Source organism: Rhinopithecus roxellana, chromosome 6 (assembly GCF_007565055.1).
Source record: "Rhinopithecus roxellana isolate Shanxi Qingling chromosome 6, ASM756505v1, whole genome shotgun sequence".
Lineage (NCBI taxonomy): Eukaryota > Metazoa > Chordata > Mammalia > Primates > Cercopithecidae > Rhinopithecus > Rhinopithecus roxellana.
In genome coordinates, this window is record NC_044554.1 from 98235227 (window position 1) to 98251244 (window position 16018).

The 16018-nt window shown below is 46.7% G+C and overlaps 1 protein-coding gene across 1 annotated transcript; it reads right to left on the reverse strand.

Moving 5' to 3' along the window:
* Nucleotides 1-10730: 10730 nt before the first annotated feature.
* LOC115898290 (cytochrome c oxidase subunit 7C, mitochondrial) lies at nt 10731-11100 on the reverse strand. Its single transcript, XM_030932684.1, has one exon. The coding sequence runs from the start codon at nt 11040-11042 to the stop codon at nt 10851-10853; it is 192 nt and encodes a 63-aa protein (XP_030788544.1). The 5' UTR covers nt 11043-11100; the 3' UTR covers nt 10731-10850.
* Nucleotides 11101-16018: the final 4918 nt, after the last annotated feature.

Genomic DNA, 16018 nt, shown 5'->3' on the forward strand with positions numbered 1-16018 from the left:
GCCTGTAATCCCAGCACTTTGGGAGGCCGAGACGGGCAGATCACGAGGTCAGGAGATCGAGACCATCCTGGCTAACACAGTGAAACCCCGTCTCTACTAAAAAATACAAAAAAATAGCTGGGCGAGGTGGCGGCGCCTGTAGTCCCAGCTACTCGGGAGGCTGAGGCAGGAGAATGGCGTGAACCTGGGAGGTGGAGTTTGCAGTGAGCTGAAATCTGGCCACTGCACTCCAGCCTGGGCGACAGAGCGAGACTCTGTCTCAAAAAAAAAGAAAAAAGAAAAAAAAAAAACACTTTGTTTTAAAGTTTTAAATTTTGATAAAGTTCAACTCATCTATTTTTTCTTTTATTGCCTTTTTATGGCTTTTGGTGACACATCCAAGAAATTATTGCCAAAGCCAATGTGTTTTCTTCTAAGAGTCTTGTAAGTTTTACCCCTTGTATTTAGGTTTTTGATCCATTTGGAGTTAATTTCTGTATATGGTGTGAGGGAAGGGTCAAATGGCATTTTTTTGCATATCGATATCCCACTTTTCTCAGCGCCGTTTGTTGAAAACGTTGTCTTTTCCCCATTGAATGGTCTTGGCCCTCATGTCAAAAGGCAATTGGCCATAAATGTGAGGGTTTATTTCTGTGTTCTTTCTTCTATTTCATTGGTCCACATTTCTGTCCTTGTGCCAGTTGTACACCATTTTGACTATTGTCACTTTGAATCACTTTGAGTAAACTCACTGCTCTTTTTTTTTTTTTTTTTTAGACAGAGTTTCTCTCTGTTGCCCAGGCTGGAGTGCAGTGGCACTATCTCGGCTCACTGTAAACTCTGGCTCCCAGGTTCAAGCCATTCTGCTTCCTCAGCCTCCTGAGTAGCTGGCACCACCTCGCCTGGCTAATTTTTGTATTTTTAGTAGAAATGGGGTTTCACCATGTTGGCCAGGCTGGTCTCAAACTCCTGGCCTCAGGTGATCCGCCTGCCTCAGCCTCCCAAAGTGCTGGGATTACAGGTGTGAGCTGCCGCACTTGGCCTAAATAGATTCATTCTCAATTATCCTGCTTCTCTGCCCCCATGCCTTCCGTGCTCTCCCAGCTTCTCCAAATCTGTCCTCTCCAAAATGCAATTGTACCTTTCCTACCCCTACCCCAATCCCAATCTTCTTCTCCCTCTAGCTTCCCCCAGACTCAAGGGCACCACCGTTCATGTAGGAGTGCTCCTTGATTTCTTTTTTTTTTTTTTTTTTTTTTTTTGAGACAATATCTTACTCTGTCACCTAGGCTGGAGTGCAGTGGCACAATCAGGGCTCACTGCAGCCTCGACCTCCCAAGCTCAAGCAATCCTCCCACCTCACTCTCCCAAGTAGCTGGGACTACAGGTGCATGCCACAATGCCCTGCTAATTTTTGTATTTTTTGTAGAAATGAGGTCTTCTATGTTTCCCAGGCTGGTCTCAAATTCCTGAGCTCAAGTGATCCACCCACTTCAGCCTCCCAAAGTGCTGGGATTAAAGGCATGAGCCATCGTACCTGGCCTGATTTCTCTCTTTCTCTTACCCCCATACCCACTCCATCAGCCATCTCATAGACTCCACTTCCAGATATATTAGAAATCCACTTGCTTCTCCCCTCCTCAGCTGCTACTCCCCTCATCTAACCACAGTCATCTCTTTCCAGGATTCCTGCAACACCTACAGAAAATGGTGAGATGAGCCAGGCATGGTAGCTCATGCCTTTAATCCTAGCACTTTAGGAGGCTGAGGTGGGTGGATCACTGGAGGTCAGGAGTTCGAGACCAGCCTGGCCAACGTGGTGAAACCCCATCTCTATTAAAAATACAAAAACTCGCTGGGCATGCTGGTAGGCACCTGTAGTCCCAGCTACTCGGGAGGCTGAGGCTGGAGAATCATTTGAACCTGGGAGGTGGAGGATGCAGTGAGCTGAGATCGCACCATTGCACTCCAGCCTGGGCAACAGAGCAAGACTCTAGTCTCAAAAAAAAAAAAAAAAGGAAAGAAAAAAGAAACTGGTGAAACGAACCATTTTCACTCACCTCCTTCCACACAACAGCCACAGTAATCTTTTTTGTTTCTTTTTAAATTAATTAATTAATTTTTTTTTTTTTGAGTCAAGGTCTCACTGTGTCTCACTCAGGCGAGAGGGCAGTGGCATGATCATAGCTCACTGTAGCCTTAACCTCCTTGGCTCAAGCGATCCTCCTGCCTCAGCCCCCTGAGTAGTTGGGACTGCAGGCACACACCAGCATGCATGGCTAACATAAAAAATATTTTTGTAAAGATGGTATCTCACTATGTTGCCAAGGCTGGTCTTGTACTCCTGGACTCAAGAGATCCTCCTGCCTCAGCCTCTCAAAGCAATGTGATTACAGGCATGAGCCACTGTGCCTGGCCTGTTTGTGTATGTGTGTGTGTATGTGTATTTATCTATCTATCTATAATTTTTTTTTTTTTTTTTTTGAGACAGGATCTGTCTGTGTCACCCAGGCTGGAGTATAGTGTTGTGAACATAGCTCACTGTAGCCTCAAACTCCCAGGCTCAAGTGATTCTCCCACATCAGCCTCCCAAAGTGCTGGGATTACAGACATGAGCCACTGTGCCTGGCCTCTCCTATACCTTTTGAAGCCTTTTATTATTTATGTAACATACTATAATCATTGTTAGGAACCTTGCCTCTCTCAATAAAATATTTTAGGTAGCTGACATAAATGACGAATTGATGGGTGCTGACGAGTTGATGGGTGCAGCACACCAACATGGCACAAGTATACATATGTAACAAACCTGCACGTTATGCACATGTACCCTAGAACTTAAAGTATAATAAAAATATATATATATATTTTAGGTAGCATTCCATATGGATACTAGCTTCCTTAGTTTGGGATTTTTTTGGTTTTGTTTTTATGACTGCAGAGGATTCCTTCAAGAGGACACACCATAATTTATTGGCTGGGCGCGGTGGCTCACACTTGTAATCCCAGCACTTTGGGAGGCCGAGGTGGGTGGATCACCTGAGGTCAGGAGTTGGAGACCAGCCTGGCCAACATGGTGAAACCCCGTCTCTACTAAATACAAAAAATTAGCGGGTCATGGTGGCACACACCTGTAATCCCAGCTATTTGGGAGGCTGAAGCAGGAAAATTGCTTGAACCCGGGAGGTAGAGGTTGCAGTGAGCTAAGATTCCACCACAGCAATATGTCTCAAAAAATAAAATAAAATAAAAAGACACGCCATAATTTATTAATCATTCCCACATTGATCTACATCTGGGTCATCTCTAATCATTTATTATTGCAGTCAATGCTGCAATGAATAACTTCTCAAACCACCTTGCACTTAAGCAAGGATATCTACAAGTTAGAATCCTAGAAGTAAAATTGATCAAAGATATGTACATTTGTCATTTTGATAGATATTGTCAGATTCCTTTCTATAGAAATTGCACCCAACTGGGTGCAGTGGCTCATGACTGTAATCCCAGCCCTTTGGGAGGCCAAGGTGGGTGGATCATCTGAGGTCAGGAGTCAAGAATAACCTCATCTCCACTAAAAATACAATTGGCCAGGTGTGGTGGCATGTGCCTGTGGTCCCAGCTACTTGGGTGGCTGAGACAGGAGAATTGCTTGAACCCAGGAGGCAGAGGTTGTAGTGAGCCGAGATCACATCACTGCACTCCAGTCTGGGTGACAGAGGGAGACTCCATCTCAAAAAACAAACAAACAAAAATTAGCCAGGTGTGGTGGCATGCACCTGTAATCCTAGCTACTCAGGAGGCTGAGACAGGAGATTCAACTGAATGTGGGAGATGCAGGCTGCAGTGAGCCAAGATTGCACCACTGTACTCCAATCTGGGTGACAGAGCAAGACTCGGTCTCAAAAAAAAAAAAAAAAAAAAAAAAAAAATTGCATCCATTTTCGATCTGCAATGTTTTCCAGTGCTTGTTTCCCATTCCTTCTAAAACATAAATGGGTCATTAATCATTATCTTCCCAGCTTAACCTCTCTAAGCAGCTTCCCACTGTCCTTGGAAATAGCGTCTACTTTCCTCACCGCGGCCTCCAAGGGCTTGCCTACATTATTTGACTCCTACCTGTCTCGTTTCCCATGCCCTGCTGAAGGCAAGTGTTGGGGACACCTAAGGGATGCCAGCCAGAAGGGTTGGGGGGAAGTTGGCATTTCTTCCCAAGGGGATGTGTGCTTGGGCAGTGGACCTGCAGCCTGTGCCCATCCTATGAATGTGGGGAAAGACAGCATGGCACATGAATGCTAGGGAAGGCAGGCTGCAGTTTCATAACTTTGGAGGATTGCCATCCAGTACGATGGACCTGGGGAAATTGGGGCATTGGGGTGCCTGTTTAAAGCCATCGTCTGTAAGTGAGTCATGTCACAGGCCAGCCAGCAGAGGACCGTATTCCGCTTTGGGATGAGACCATTTCTCCATCAGACCAGAGGAAGCTGCACCCAGCTGTCCACCAGGAGGCAGTGGGGACCCGGCATGGGGGCTGCAGAGCAGTTAATGAGCTGGAGTCCGGAGCTGGCAACCAACCCCTGTGTTCTACCGATGACAGCCTCCTGTTGAACAAGGAGCCGCGCTGCTCCCTGGGGCATGGGCCTGAGAGGCTGAGACCACGCAGGGTGGGGGGCCGGAGGGACCTGATGTTCTGCTGCCCTGGGATGCCCGGGGGTGGACAAGGTCTAGGTCCCACCCAACCCTCAACCATTCCATCCCTGCAGTCATTCCGTGCCTTCCCAAGGGGTCTGCAGATGTGCAATGGAGTTGGGGGGTCAATCCAGGAACCATTGGCTAAGTGGGGTGCCTGCCACCGGTCCCAGAGCTGTCTTAGCTGTGCAAAGTGAGATATCACCTCCTAAACCCTACAATGCACCTGTAAAGGGAAAATGTGAAATCTCAGGACCCCTGAAACTTATGCCAAAGGAAAGCTAAGCTTAAAGGCTGAATCACGCAACATACTCTCTGCTCTCTGTGTCTCTGTCTCTCTCTTTGTGTTAGACAGGGTCTTGCTCTGTCACCCAGGCTGCAGCGCAGTGACGCGATCATGGCTCACTGTTGCAGCCTGAACCTCCTAGACTCAAGCAGTCCTTCCTCCTCAACCTCCCAAAGTGCTGGGATTACAGGCGTGAGCCACGGTGCCCAGCCGGGAAGAAGTATGGATACAAGCAACAACATGATGAATCTCAGATCATCTGGCTGAGTAAAAGAAACTGGACCAAAACCACAAGTGCATATTATATGATTCCATTCATATAACATTTTAGAAAATCGAAATGAATCTACAGTGACAGAAAGCAGCCATTGGTTGCCTGGGGATAAAGAAGGCAGGGATTATAGAGTAGAAGGGATTAAAGAGGGGCGAGAGATAACTTTTTGGGGTGGTGGATGTGTCATTATCTAAATTGTGGTGATAGTTTCATGAGAGTATATGTATACATGTATGTCAAAATTTATCAAAATCTATACTGTAATTATATGTAGTTTACTGTAAGTAAATTAAACCTTTTTGGTTTTTTCAAGATGGAGTTTTGCTCTGTTGCCCAGGGTGGAGTGCAGTGGCACAATCTTGGCTCACTGCAACCTCCGCCTTCTGGGTTCACGTGATTCTCATGCCTCAGCCTCCTGAGTAGCTGTGACTACAGGTGCTTGCCACCACGCCTGGATAATTTTCGTATTTTTAGTAAAGACAAGGTTTCATCATGTTGACCAAGCTGGTCTTGAATTCCTGACCTTGAGCAATTCTCCTGCCTTGGCCTCCCAAAGTGCTGGGATTACAGGCGCGAGCCACCACACCGGACCTCAGTAAATAAAGTTTTAATAATACTTTTTTTTAAATGCCAATATAATCATGTCTGTAATCCCAGTGCTTTGGGAGGCCAAGGCAGGAGGATTGCTTGAGGCCGGGAGTTCGAGACCAGCCTGGGCAATATAGCTAGACCTTCTATTTGCCAAAAAAAATGCTGATGTGTCAAAAATAAGTATTTTTCATCACTGGCTCAAACTTTAATATCTTCCTTTGCCATGTATACTGAATGAGGTGGGGAATGGGGGAATGGAATAATTTGGGTCAGTAAAGATGATCAAGGCTCAACATCAATCCTACAATATACTGCTTTTATTGCTGAAACCGTGCATGCTTATTATAGCAAAGTCAGGACAAGATTGAGACGGGGTCTCGGCATGATCTTGGCTCACTGCAACCTCTGCCTCCTAGATTCAAGCAATTCTCCTGCCTCAGCCTCCTGAGTAGCAGGGATTACAGGTGCGCGCCACCACATCCATCTAACCTTTTGTATCTTTAGTAGAGACGGGATTTCACCATGTTGGCCAGGCTGGTCTCGAAGTCCTGACCTTGTGATCCACCTGCCTCGGCCTCCCAGAATGCTGGGATTACAAGCATGAGCCATCACGCCCAGCCTATAACATTTTTATAAATGTTTTTGAGTGAATGAAGAAATTAATTACTCTGTTCTGTGATGCTTGATGTTTGTCAGCTTTAAATCCCCCATAGCACTCAGATCTTAGAGACAGAAGTTTGGTCTTCATGGGTGAATTACAACCAATTCCATTTACATTACCTTCATTTCTCTATATGCCAAAGGTTACCTTTTTTTTTTTTCTTTTTTAGACAGGGTTTCAGTCTATTGCCCAAGCTGTAGTGCAGTGGTGCGATATCAGCTAATTGCAGCCTCCAACTTTTGGGTTCAAGCAATCCTCCCACCAGACTCCCGAGTAGCCAGGACTACCAGCATCTGCTACCATGCCAGGCTTATTTATAAAACTTTTTGTAGAGACAGAGTCTCACTCTGTTGCCCAGGTTGGTCTCAAACGCCTGGCCTCAAGTGATCCTGCCTCGGCCTCCTAAAGCACTGGGATTACAGACATGAGCTACTTATTGATAACCTTCTGGATTATAGAGGGTCATATAGGTTTAGATTGATAAATTGAAACCAGCAGATTTCTGGCATTTAGAATGCTTCCTCAACACCTTTCCAAGAAGGCTGGCTATGGCCAGGCATGGTGACTCACACCTATAATCCCAGCACTTTGGGAGGCCGAGGCGGCAGATCACCTGAGGTCAGGAGTTTGAGACCAGCCTAACCAACAAGGTGAAACCCTGTCTCTACTAAAATAGAAACAAAATAGCCAGGCGTGGTGGTGGGCATCAATAATCCCAGCTACTCAGGAGGCTGAGGCAGGAGAATGGCGTGAACCCACGAGGCGGAGCTTGCAGTAAGCCGAGATCGCGCCACTGCACTCCAGCCTGGGTGACAGAGCGAGACTCCACCTCAAATAAGTAAATAAATAAATAATAAAATAATAAATAATAAAAAAAGATATATCACAGCCCCATCCTCCCACCCACATTTTTTCCCTTGTGCAGTGACTCAACTGCAAATGCCAAGTTCCTCTTCTTCCTCCCCAAGTTACAAAGTGAAAACATATAGTGTAGGCGGGTTGTGGGGGGCCTATTAATCCACAAAGTTTAGGAACCCCTGGTGTAGTGAGAACCATGAACCTACCGTCAGGTGAGCTGCTGTGGATTCTGCCACTCTATGGCAGTGCACGCTTACCAAGTCACTTTACCTCTCTGAGCCTTGAGAGTCTCCTAAAAATGGAGCTGTTATATCCAACTCCCAGATTTGTTGTAAAAATCAAACATGGGCTAGGCGTGGTGACTCATGCCTGTAATCCTAGCACTTTGGGAGGCCAAGGTGGGAGGATGGCTTGAGCCCAGGAGTTTGAGACCAGCATGGGCAACATAGTGAGACCCTTCTTTACGAAAACATTTCTTAAAAAATTAGCCGGGTGTGGTGGCACATGACTGCGGTCCCAGCACCTTGGGAGGCTGAGGTGGGTGGATCACCTGAGGTCAGGAGTTTGAGACCAGCCTGGCCAACATGGCGAAACCCCGTCTCTACTAAAAATATAAAAAATTAGCCAGGCGTAGTGGTGCATGCCTGTAATCCCAGCTATTTGGGAGGCTGAGGCACGAGAATCACTTGAACCTGGGAAGTAGAGGTTGCAGTGAGCCGAGATCTTGCCACTGTACTCCAGCCTGGGCAACAAGAGTGAAACTGTCTCACAAAAAAAAAAAAAAAAAAAAAAAAAAAGGTGGTAAGTGGTGCTTTGTAAACTAGAAAGTCCTCAAAAAGACTCTTCTGTTGTCCTCCTTTTGTAAACCCAAAGTGCTCAGCACAAAGTGCTAGGCACACAGGAGGCACTAAATAAATACTTAACAAATGAATAAATCAGTGGCCAGGTATAGTAGCTCATGCCTGTAATCCCAGCACTTTGGGACGCCAAGGCTGGCAGATCCCTTAAGGTCAGGAGCTTGAGACCCGCCTGGCCAATATGGTGAACCCCCCATATCTACTAATAATATAAAAATTAGCCGGGCGTGGTGATGCATGACTGTAATCCCAGCTACTCGGGAAGCTGAGGCAGGAGAATCGCTTGAATTCAGGAGGCGGAGGTTGCAGCGAGCTAAGATCACACCACTGCGCTCCAGCCTGGGCGACAGCGCAAGACTGTCTGAAAAAAATAGAAAGTTATCTCTTAGGTCAAATGTGTCTCCGCATCGTTTCTAGCTTCCCGCCTTAGCTCTCCCCTCTGGAGTGACACAGAATCAACTGTCTTCCTCTCCTCCCAGTGAGCCCTTCAGATAGTTCAGCCAGTGGCCAGGACCCCTGAAGCTTCTCCAGGGAGGCCTCCTGGTCCCTGTAGCTGTTCCTCATCAGACGTCATTGGAAGGTTCCCCTCTGTGCTGGTCCTGGTCACTTTTTATTGCACAAGTTCCAATTTGCCTACCTCTTTTTTCAGAGTGTGTGTCTAGAAGAAGAACCAGACTGGGTGGTTCTTAGGGTGGCCTGACTGGCACAGAGAGGAAGAGACCACCCACCTCTTCCTTTTTCCAAGCCCCAGACCTCAGCAACAACAGCTCAGCATCCAAGTTCTCAAGATGCTATTTTCAGCCCACTCTTGATTCATATTCTGGTTCCTGTTGGGTAAAACCTTAATTATATAATTATATTTTTTGGCCGGGCATGGTGGCTCACACCTATAATCCCAGCAGTTTGAGAAGCTGGGGCGGGCGGATCACTTGAGGTCAGGAGTTCAAGACCAGCCTGGCCAACATGGCGAAACCCCTCTCTACTAAAAATACAAAAAGTTAGCCAGGTGTGGCGGCACATACCTGTAGACCCAGCTACTCAGAAGGCTGAGGCAGGAGAATCACTTGAACCCAGGAGGCGGAGGTTGCAAGTGAGCCGAGATTGCGCCATTGCACTCCAACCTGGGCACAGAGGAAATCTCTGTCTCCAAAAAAAAAAACTTAAATTTTTTCATGCCCACTGCTGCGTTATGAGCAATGTTAATTTAATCTTTAACTGAACTTTAGCAATTTCATCAGTTATGGATATAGGCAACCAAACACAGTCCTATTACCAGTACCAGTAACTTTGTCACCAGTAGAAGTCACAGGTATGTTCATACCATGTTCCACTTATAGAGAACTCAAAAAAAATCATTTATGCTTCAAAATTATGGTAGCTATCACGCCTGCTGTTAGATCGTATTATTTAATGCATCCATAAAGTAGCACATATAGTACGATTTTTTTTTTTTTTAAGATAGAGTTTTGCTCTTGTTGTCCAGGCTGGAGTGCAATGGTGCGATCTCGGCTCACCACAACCTCCGCCTCCTGGGTTCAAGCGATTCTCCTGCCTCAGCCTCCCTAGTAGCTGGGATTACAGGTGCCCACCACCACACCCAGCTATTTTTTTTTTTTTTTTTTTTTTTGTATTTTTAGTAGAAACAGGGGTTTCTCCATGTTGGTCGGACTGGTCTTGAACTCCCAACCTCAGGTGAACCTGCCTCAGCCTCCCAAAGTGCTGGAATTACAGGCATAATTTTGTTTTTATTAATATTTTGATAACTACAAGCTTCCTTGGTAATTCAACATATTTTATTTTATCCATTTAAAAAGCAATATTCTTGGCCGGGTGTGGGGGCTCACTCCTTTAATTCAAACACTTTGAAAGACCCAGGCGAGAGGATTGCTTGAGGCCAGGAGTTCGAGACCAGCTTAGACAACATAGTTAGACAACATAGTGAGACCTTGTCTCTACAAAAAATACAAAAATTAGCCAGGCGTGGTGGCACATGTCTGTAGTCTGAGCTACTCAGGATGCTGAAGCAAAAAGATCGCTTCAGCCCAGAAGTTGGAGGCTGCAGTGTGCTATGACTGTACCAAGCACTCCAGCCTGGGCAAGAGAATGAGAACAGAATGAGATCCTGTCTCAAAAAAAAAAACAAAAAAAAAGCATCGTTCACATGAGGAGTCCCTAAGTTTCACTGGATATGTCAGATATGACAAAAAGGAGTAAAAACTGCCAAAAGTCAAAGGATTCAAAGAGCCAGCCTGCCTGCCTTCCTTCCTTCCTTCCTTCCTTCCTTCCTTCCTTCCTTCCTTCCTTCCTTTTTTTTTTTTTTTTTTTTTTTTTTTTTTTTTTTTGATTTGTATTTCCCTTTTATTGCATAAATTACCAACAAAATCCTGACCTGGGAATCAAAAATTTAATATAACCTCAGTTTAACACTATTAAATAAGCTAAATCACAGAGTAATACTGGAATGTTACCCAAATTAATAAAGTAGGCAAATGGCCAAGTATTACATTCCCTATTTCAAAAACGAGGCATTAAGCATTCATGTCATAAGTTTATTAACATATCTAGTATGCCATGAGTTAGAGTTTGATCCATTTCCAGAGGCTGTATCTCTTAAAATGCTCTTCATATCTGTTAAATGGACGAACTGAAACATCCTTATGATTTAAGCAGTTGGTGTCTTACTATAAGGAAGGGTGCAGCAAATGCAGATCCAAAGTACAAACACATCTTAACTAGTAACGCCCACTTGTTTTCCACTGAAAATGGCAAATTCTTCCCAGGGCCCTCCTCATAGTGGCTCCTACGGACCACAGAGGTTGTGAACCTCCGGATGCTGTGGCCCAACATAGCGCTGCTGGAAGCTCCGCACCGAGTACGGATGAAATGGCGGCACCTCACCAAGACCTCCTTCCTTCCTTCCTTTCAGACATTTCCTGAGGGCCTACTATGTGCAGGACCCTGTATGGTCCTGTCCCTCAAGAAGTTCCCAGTCTGGGAATAGAGACAGACACAACAACCAGGACTTCTTTTTAAATAATTTTTTAAATATAATAGAGATGGGGGTCTCACTATGTTGCCCAAGGGCTAGTCCCAAACTCGTCGCTCAAGCAGTCCTCCTGCTTTGGCCTCCCAAAGTGCTGAGATGACAGGTGTGAGCCACTGCACCTGGCCTTTCTTTTTTGTTTGTTTGTTGTTTGTACAGACAGGAATCTCACTGTGTTACCCAGGCTGGTCTCAAACTCTTGGGCTCAAGTGATCCTCCTGCCTGGGCCTCCCAAAGTGCTGACATTACAGGCGTGAGCCACTGTGACTGGCCAAAAACTAGGACGTAAATACCATGTTATAACTGCCATGATAGAGATGTGTGTAGTGGTAGAAATAGAACAACTTGGCCGGGTGCGGTGGCTCACATCTGTAATCCCAGCACTTTGGGAGGCTGAGGCGGGCAAATCACTAGAGGCCAGGGGTTCAAGACCAGCCTGGCCAACATGGTAAAACCCCATCTCTACTAAAAATACAAAAATTAGCGGGTGTGGTGGTGCGTGCCTGTAATCCCAGCTACTCGGGAGGCTAAGGCAGGAGAATCACTTGAACCTGGGAGGTGAAGGTTGCAGTGAGCCGAGATCACACCACTGCACTCTAGTCTGGGCGACAGAGTGAGACTCTGTCTCAAAAAAATAAAAAGAAATAGAACAACTTTAGAGACCTAACGACCCAAGTTCAAATCCTAGCTCTTCCACTAACTCGCAGTGTGACCTCCTCACATCCTATTAGCCCCTCAGTCAGTCTTCTCATCTGTTTTCTTCATCAAAACCCTGGAAGATAAGACTTAGCTCCCATTTTAAAGATGAGGAAACTGAGGCTTCCTTACACAAGATCATTCAGGCAGTGAGTGAAACAGCCAGATCACTTGAGGCCAGGAGTTCGAGGTCCTGCTTCTTCCTGACTTCCAGCCTGAGCTCTACCAGCTCCACATTGGCCTCTTCTCAAATGCTAATGTAGAAGCCATTAATGTTTCCTTTAAGGGAACATTACAGAAAATGGCCAGTATAACATAGTATTTATGTCCTGGTTTTTGGCTGGACACAGTGGCTTGTTCATGCCTGTAATCCCAACGCTTTGGGAGGCCCAGGCATGAGGATCACTTGAGCCCAAGAGTTTGAGACCAGCCTGGGCAACACAGTGAGACCTCTGTCTGTACAAACAAACAACAACAAAAAGGCCCAGTGGGCCAGGCGCGGTGACTCACACCTGTAATCCCAGCACTTTGGCAGACTGAGGTGGGTGGATCACCGGAGGTCGGGAGTTCAAGACCAGCCTTACCAACATGGGACAAACCCCGTCCCTACTAAAAATATAAAATTAGCTGGGCATGCTAGCACATGCCTGTAATCCTAGCTAATCGGGAGGCTGAGGCAGGAGAATTGCTTGAACCTGGGAGGCAGAGGTTGTGGCGAGCCGAGATCATACCATTGCACTCCAACCTGGGGAACAAAATCGAAACTCCATCTCAAAAAAAAAAAAAAAAAAAATGGCCGAGTACAGTGTCTCCCACCTGTAATCCCAGGTTTCCTTTAAGGCAAATGTGAATATATTCTGCATCTGCCCTCTCCGAGCCGAAACCCTCTGCACAGCAAATGTAGAAAACTCTTTCTACAGAGAGCTAGGTGGGCTGACTGGTCATGCCATCCTAGACCGGTGTACCCCTGGTCTCCTCTTCAAAAAATATCTTGAAATTCTTGCCAGAAATCCAGTGTGAAATGCATCCGGGATGGTGGCTGTTGTTATAACAGTCCCCAGGGGTCTCAATTACATGAGAACCCTCGGCTTCTGGAGAAGAGACAAGGAAGGGAAGTAGAAGGTCACATTCCAAAGGCATCAGGGCTAAGAACTTTGCATTGAACATTTTCTGTGGCCCCACCGTGTGTTAGGTGCCAGGGCTGTGGATACAGACACAGGTATAAATCAGACATGGCTTCTGCCCTTGGTTAAACTCACAATTACTGGCACAAATACGCAATGATAGTATAATACAGGAAGTGCTACTACAGCTATGATGTCACAGGACGCATGATGGAAACTCAGGAAAGATCGGAGGGGAAGAAGTCTGAAAAGATTCCTGGAAGAGCCTGGGCATGATGGCTTATGCCTGTAATCTCAGCACTTTGGGAGGCCGAGGCGGGTGGATCACGAGGTCAGGAGTTCAAGACCAGTCTGGCCAATATGGTGAAACACTGTCTCTACAAAAACACAAAAATCAGCTGGGCGTGGTGGCACGCCTGTAATCCCAGCTACTTGGGAGGCTGAGGCAGAGAACTGCTTGAACCAGGGAGAAGGAGGTTGCAGTAAGCAGAGATTACACCACTGTACTTCAGTCTGGGTGACAGAGTGAGACTCTGTCTCAAAAAAAAAAAAAAAAAAAAAAAAAAAAAAAAAAAAAAAATTCCTGGAAGATTAGTTGCCTAATTTTAAGTTACTTAACTTCTCTGTATCTCTATTGCTTCATCTGGAAAATGGGGGTAATTACAGAACCAGCCTCACAAGGGATATGAAAATTTAATGAGTAACTATGTAAAAAGCACACAACACGCTAGGCGTGGTAGCTCACACCTGTCATCCCAGCAATTTGCGAGGCCAAGGCGGGAGGATTGCTCAAGCCCAGGAGTTCACAACCAGCCTGAGCAACAGAGCAAGATCCCATCCCTACAAAAAAGAAGAAGCTAGCTAGGTGTGGTAGCACGCACCTGTGGTTCCAGCTACTTGGGAGGCTGAGTCAGGAGGATCCCTTGAGCCTAGGAGGTCAAGGCTGCAGTGAGCTATGTTTGTGCTAATGAAGCAGAACACACAAGCCCCCAAATTTAGCTTCCTTCCTTCAGAGCCAGCAGGAGCTTCTAAGCTGTGGGGGCAGCAGTTACAGCTGAGTCAAACCAAAGCCTGCGGCCACAAGCAAGGAGCTGATAACACTAGGGTGGGTGTATGGGGAAGGAGCCAAATACCTCTACCATGTGAGGGGAGGGAGTACTGGGCAGGGTCGCTGGAGAAAGAGAAATAGGGCCCGCCGGGCGCAGTGGCTCACGCCTGTAATCCCAGCACTTTGGGAGGCCGAGGTGGGCGGATCACAAGGTCAGGAGATCGAGACCATCCTGGCTAACATGGCGAAACCCCGTCTCTACTAAAAATACAAAAAAATTTAGCTGCGCATGGTGGTGAGCGCCTATAGTCCCAGCTACTTGGGAGGCTAAGGCAGGAGAATGGCGTGAACCCAGGAGGCGGAGCTTGGGCTTGGGCGACAGAATGAGACTCCGTCACAAAAAAATAAAAAAAAAAGAAAGAGAAATAGGTAGTACCCTTGAAGGTACTGCTGGGCACGGTGGCTCATGCCTGTAATCCCAGCACTTTGAGAGGTTTATCACCTGAGGTCTGGAGTTCGAGACCAGCCTGGCCAACATGGTGAAATCCCATCCCATATCTACTAAAAATGCAAAAATTAGCCGGGCATGGTGATGCACATCTGTAGTCCCAGCTACTCGGGACTCAGGAGGCTGAGGCATGAGAATCGCTTGAATCCGGGTGGCAGAGGTTGCAGTGAGCGGAGATCGCGCCACTGCACTCCAGCCAGAGTGAGACTATGTCTCAAAAAAAAAAAAAAAAAAAAAAAAGGAAAAAGGAAAAAAAAAAGGAAGGTCTAATTAAAAAAAAAAAAAAGATATTGCAGAATTAAGGAGAACAAAGAACAGACGGTGGGGGGATTCAGGGACTAGCATTGGCAGGGAGCCACTAGCACTCCTAGTCTGAAAGAGAAAAGGAGGAAATGATGGGTTCAGAGCTCACAGGAGGTGACCTCGTGGAAGAGGGGTTGGGTGACAGGATCCGTGTCTAGAGAGGAAGACAAACACTGCGTGAACTGCAGAAGGGGTGGATGGGAAGGATAGGGTCAAGAATAGACCTGTTGCACTTTGGGAGGCTGAGGCGGGCGTATCACCTGAGATCAGGAGTTTGAGACCAGCCTGGCCAACATGGCAAAACCCCATCTCTACTAAAAATACAAAAAAAATAGCCGGGCGTGGTGGCAGATGCCTGTAATTCCAGTTCCTAGGGAGGCTGAGGTGGGAGAATCAGTTGAACCCAGGAGGCAGAGGTTGCAGTGAGCCAAGATTGCGCCATTGCACTCCAGCCTGGGTGACAAGAGCGAGACTCCATTAAAAAAAAAAAGGGGGCCGAGGTGGGTGGATCACCTGAGGTCAGGAGTTCAAGACCAGCCTGGCCTACATGGTGAAACCCTGTCTCTACTAAAAACACACAAAAAACTAGCTTGGCACGGTGGAAGGCGCCTGTAATCCCAGCTACTCGGGAGGCTGAGGCAGGAGAATCGCTTGTACCCAGGAGGCAGACGTTGCAGTGAGCCGAGACCGCGCCATTGCACTCCAGCCTGTACAACAAGAGCGAACTCTGTCTCAAAAAAAAAAAAAATGAATAGACCTGTTATCAGCACAGAGAGTGAAGCCACCGGTATTTTTTCAGTAGTCTATGCAGCCTCAAGTCAAATTTATGTACAGTCGGTGGGCAACATATTTCAGGAAAACAGTGAAAAGATCAGAAGGCTGGGACTCAACAACCTTGTATTCGAATCTTAGTTTTTGGGCTGGGTGTGGCGGCTCAGCTTGTACTCCCAGCACTTTGGGAGGCCAAGGTGGGTGAATCACGAGGTCAGGAGTTTGAGACCAGCCTGGCCAACATAGTGAAACCCCGTTTCTGGCCGGGCGCGGTGGCTCAAGCCTGTAATCCCAGCACTTTGGGAGGCCGAGACGGGCGGATCACGAGGT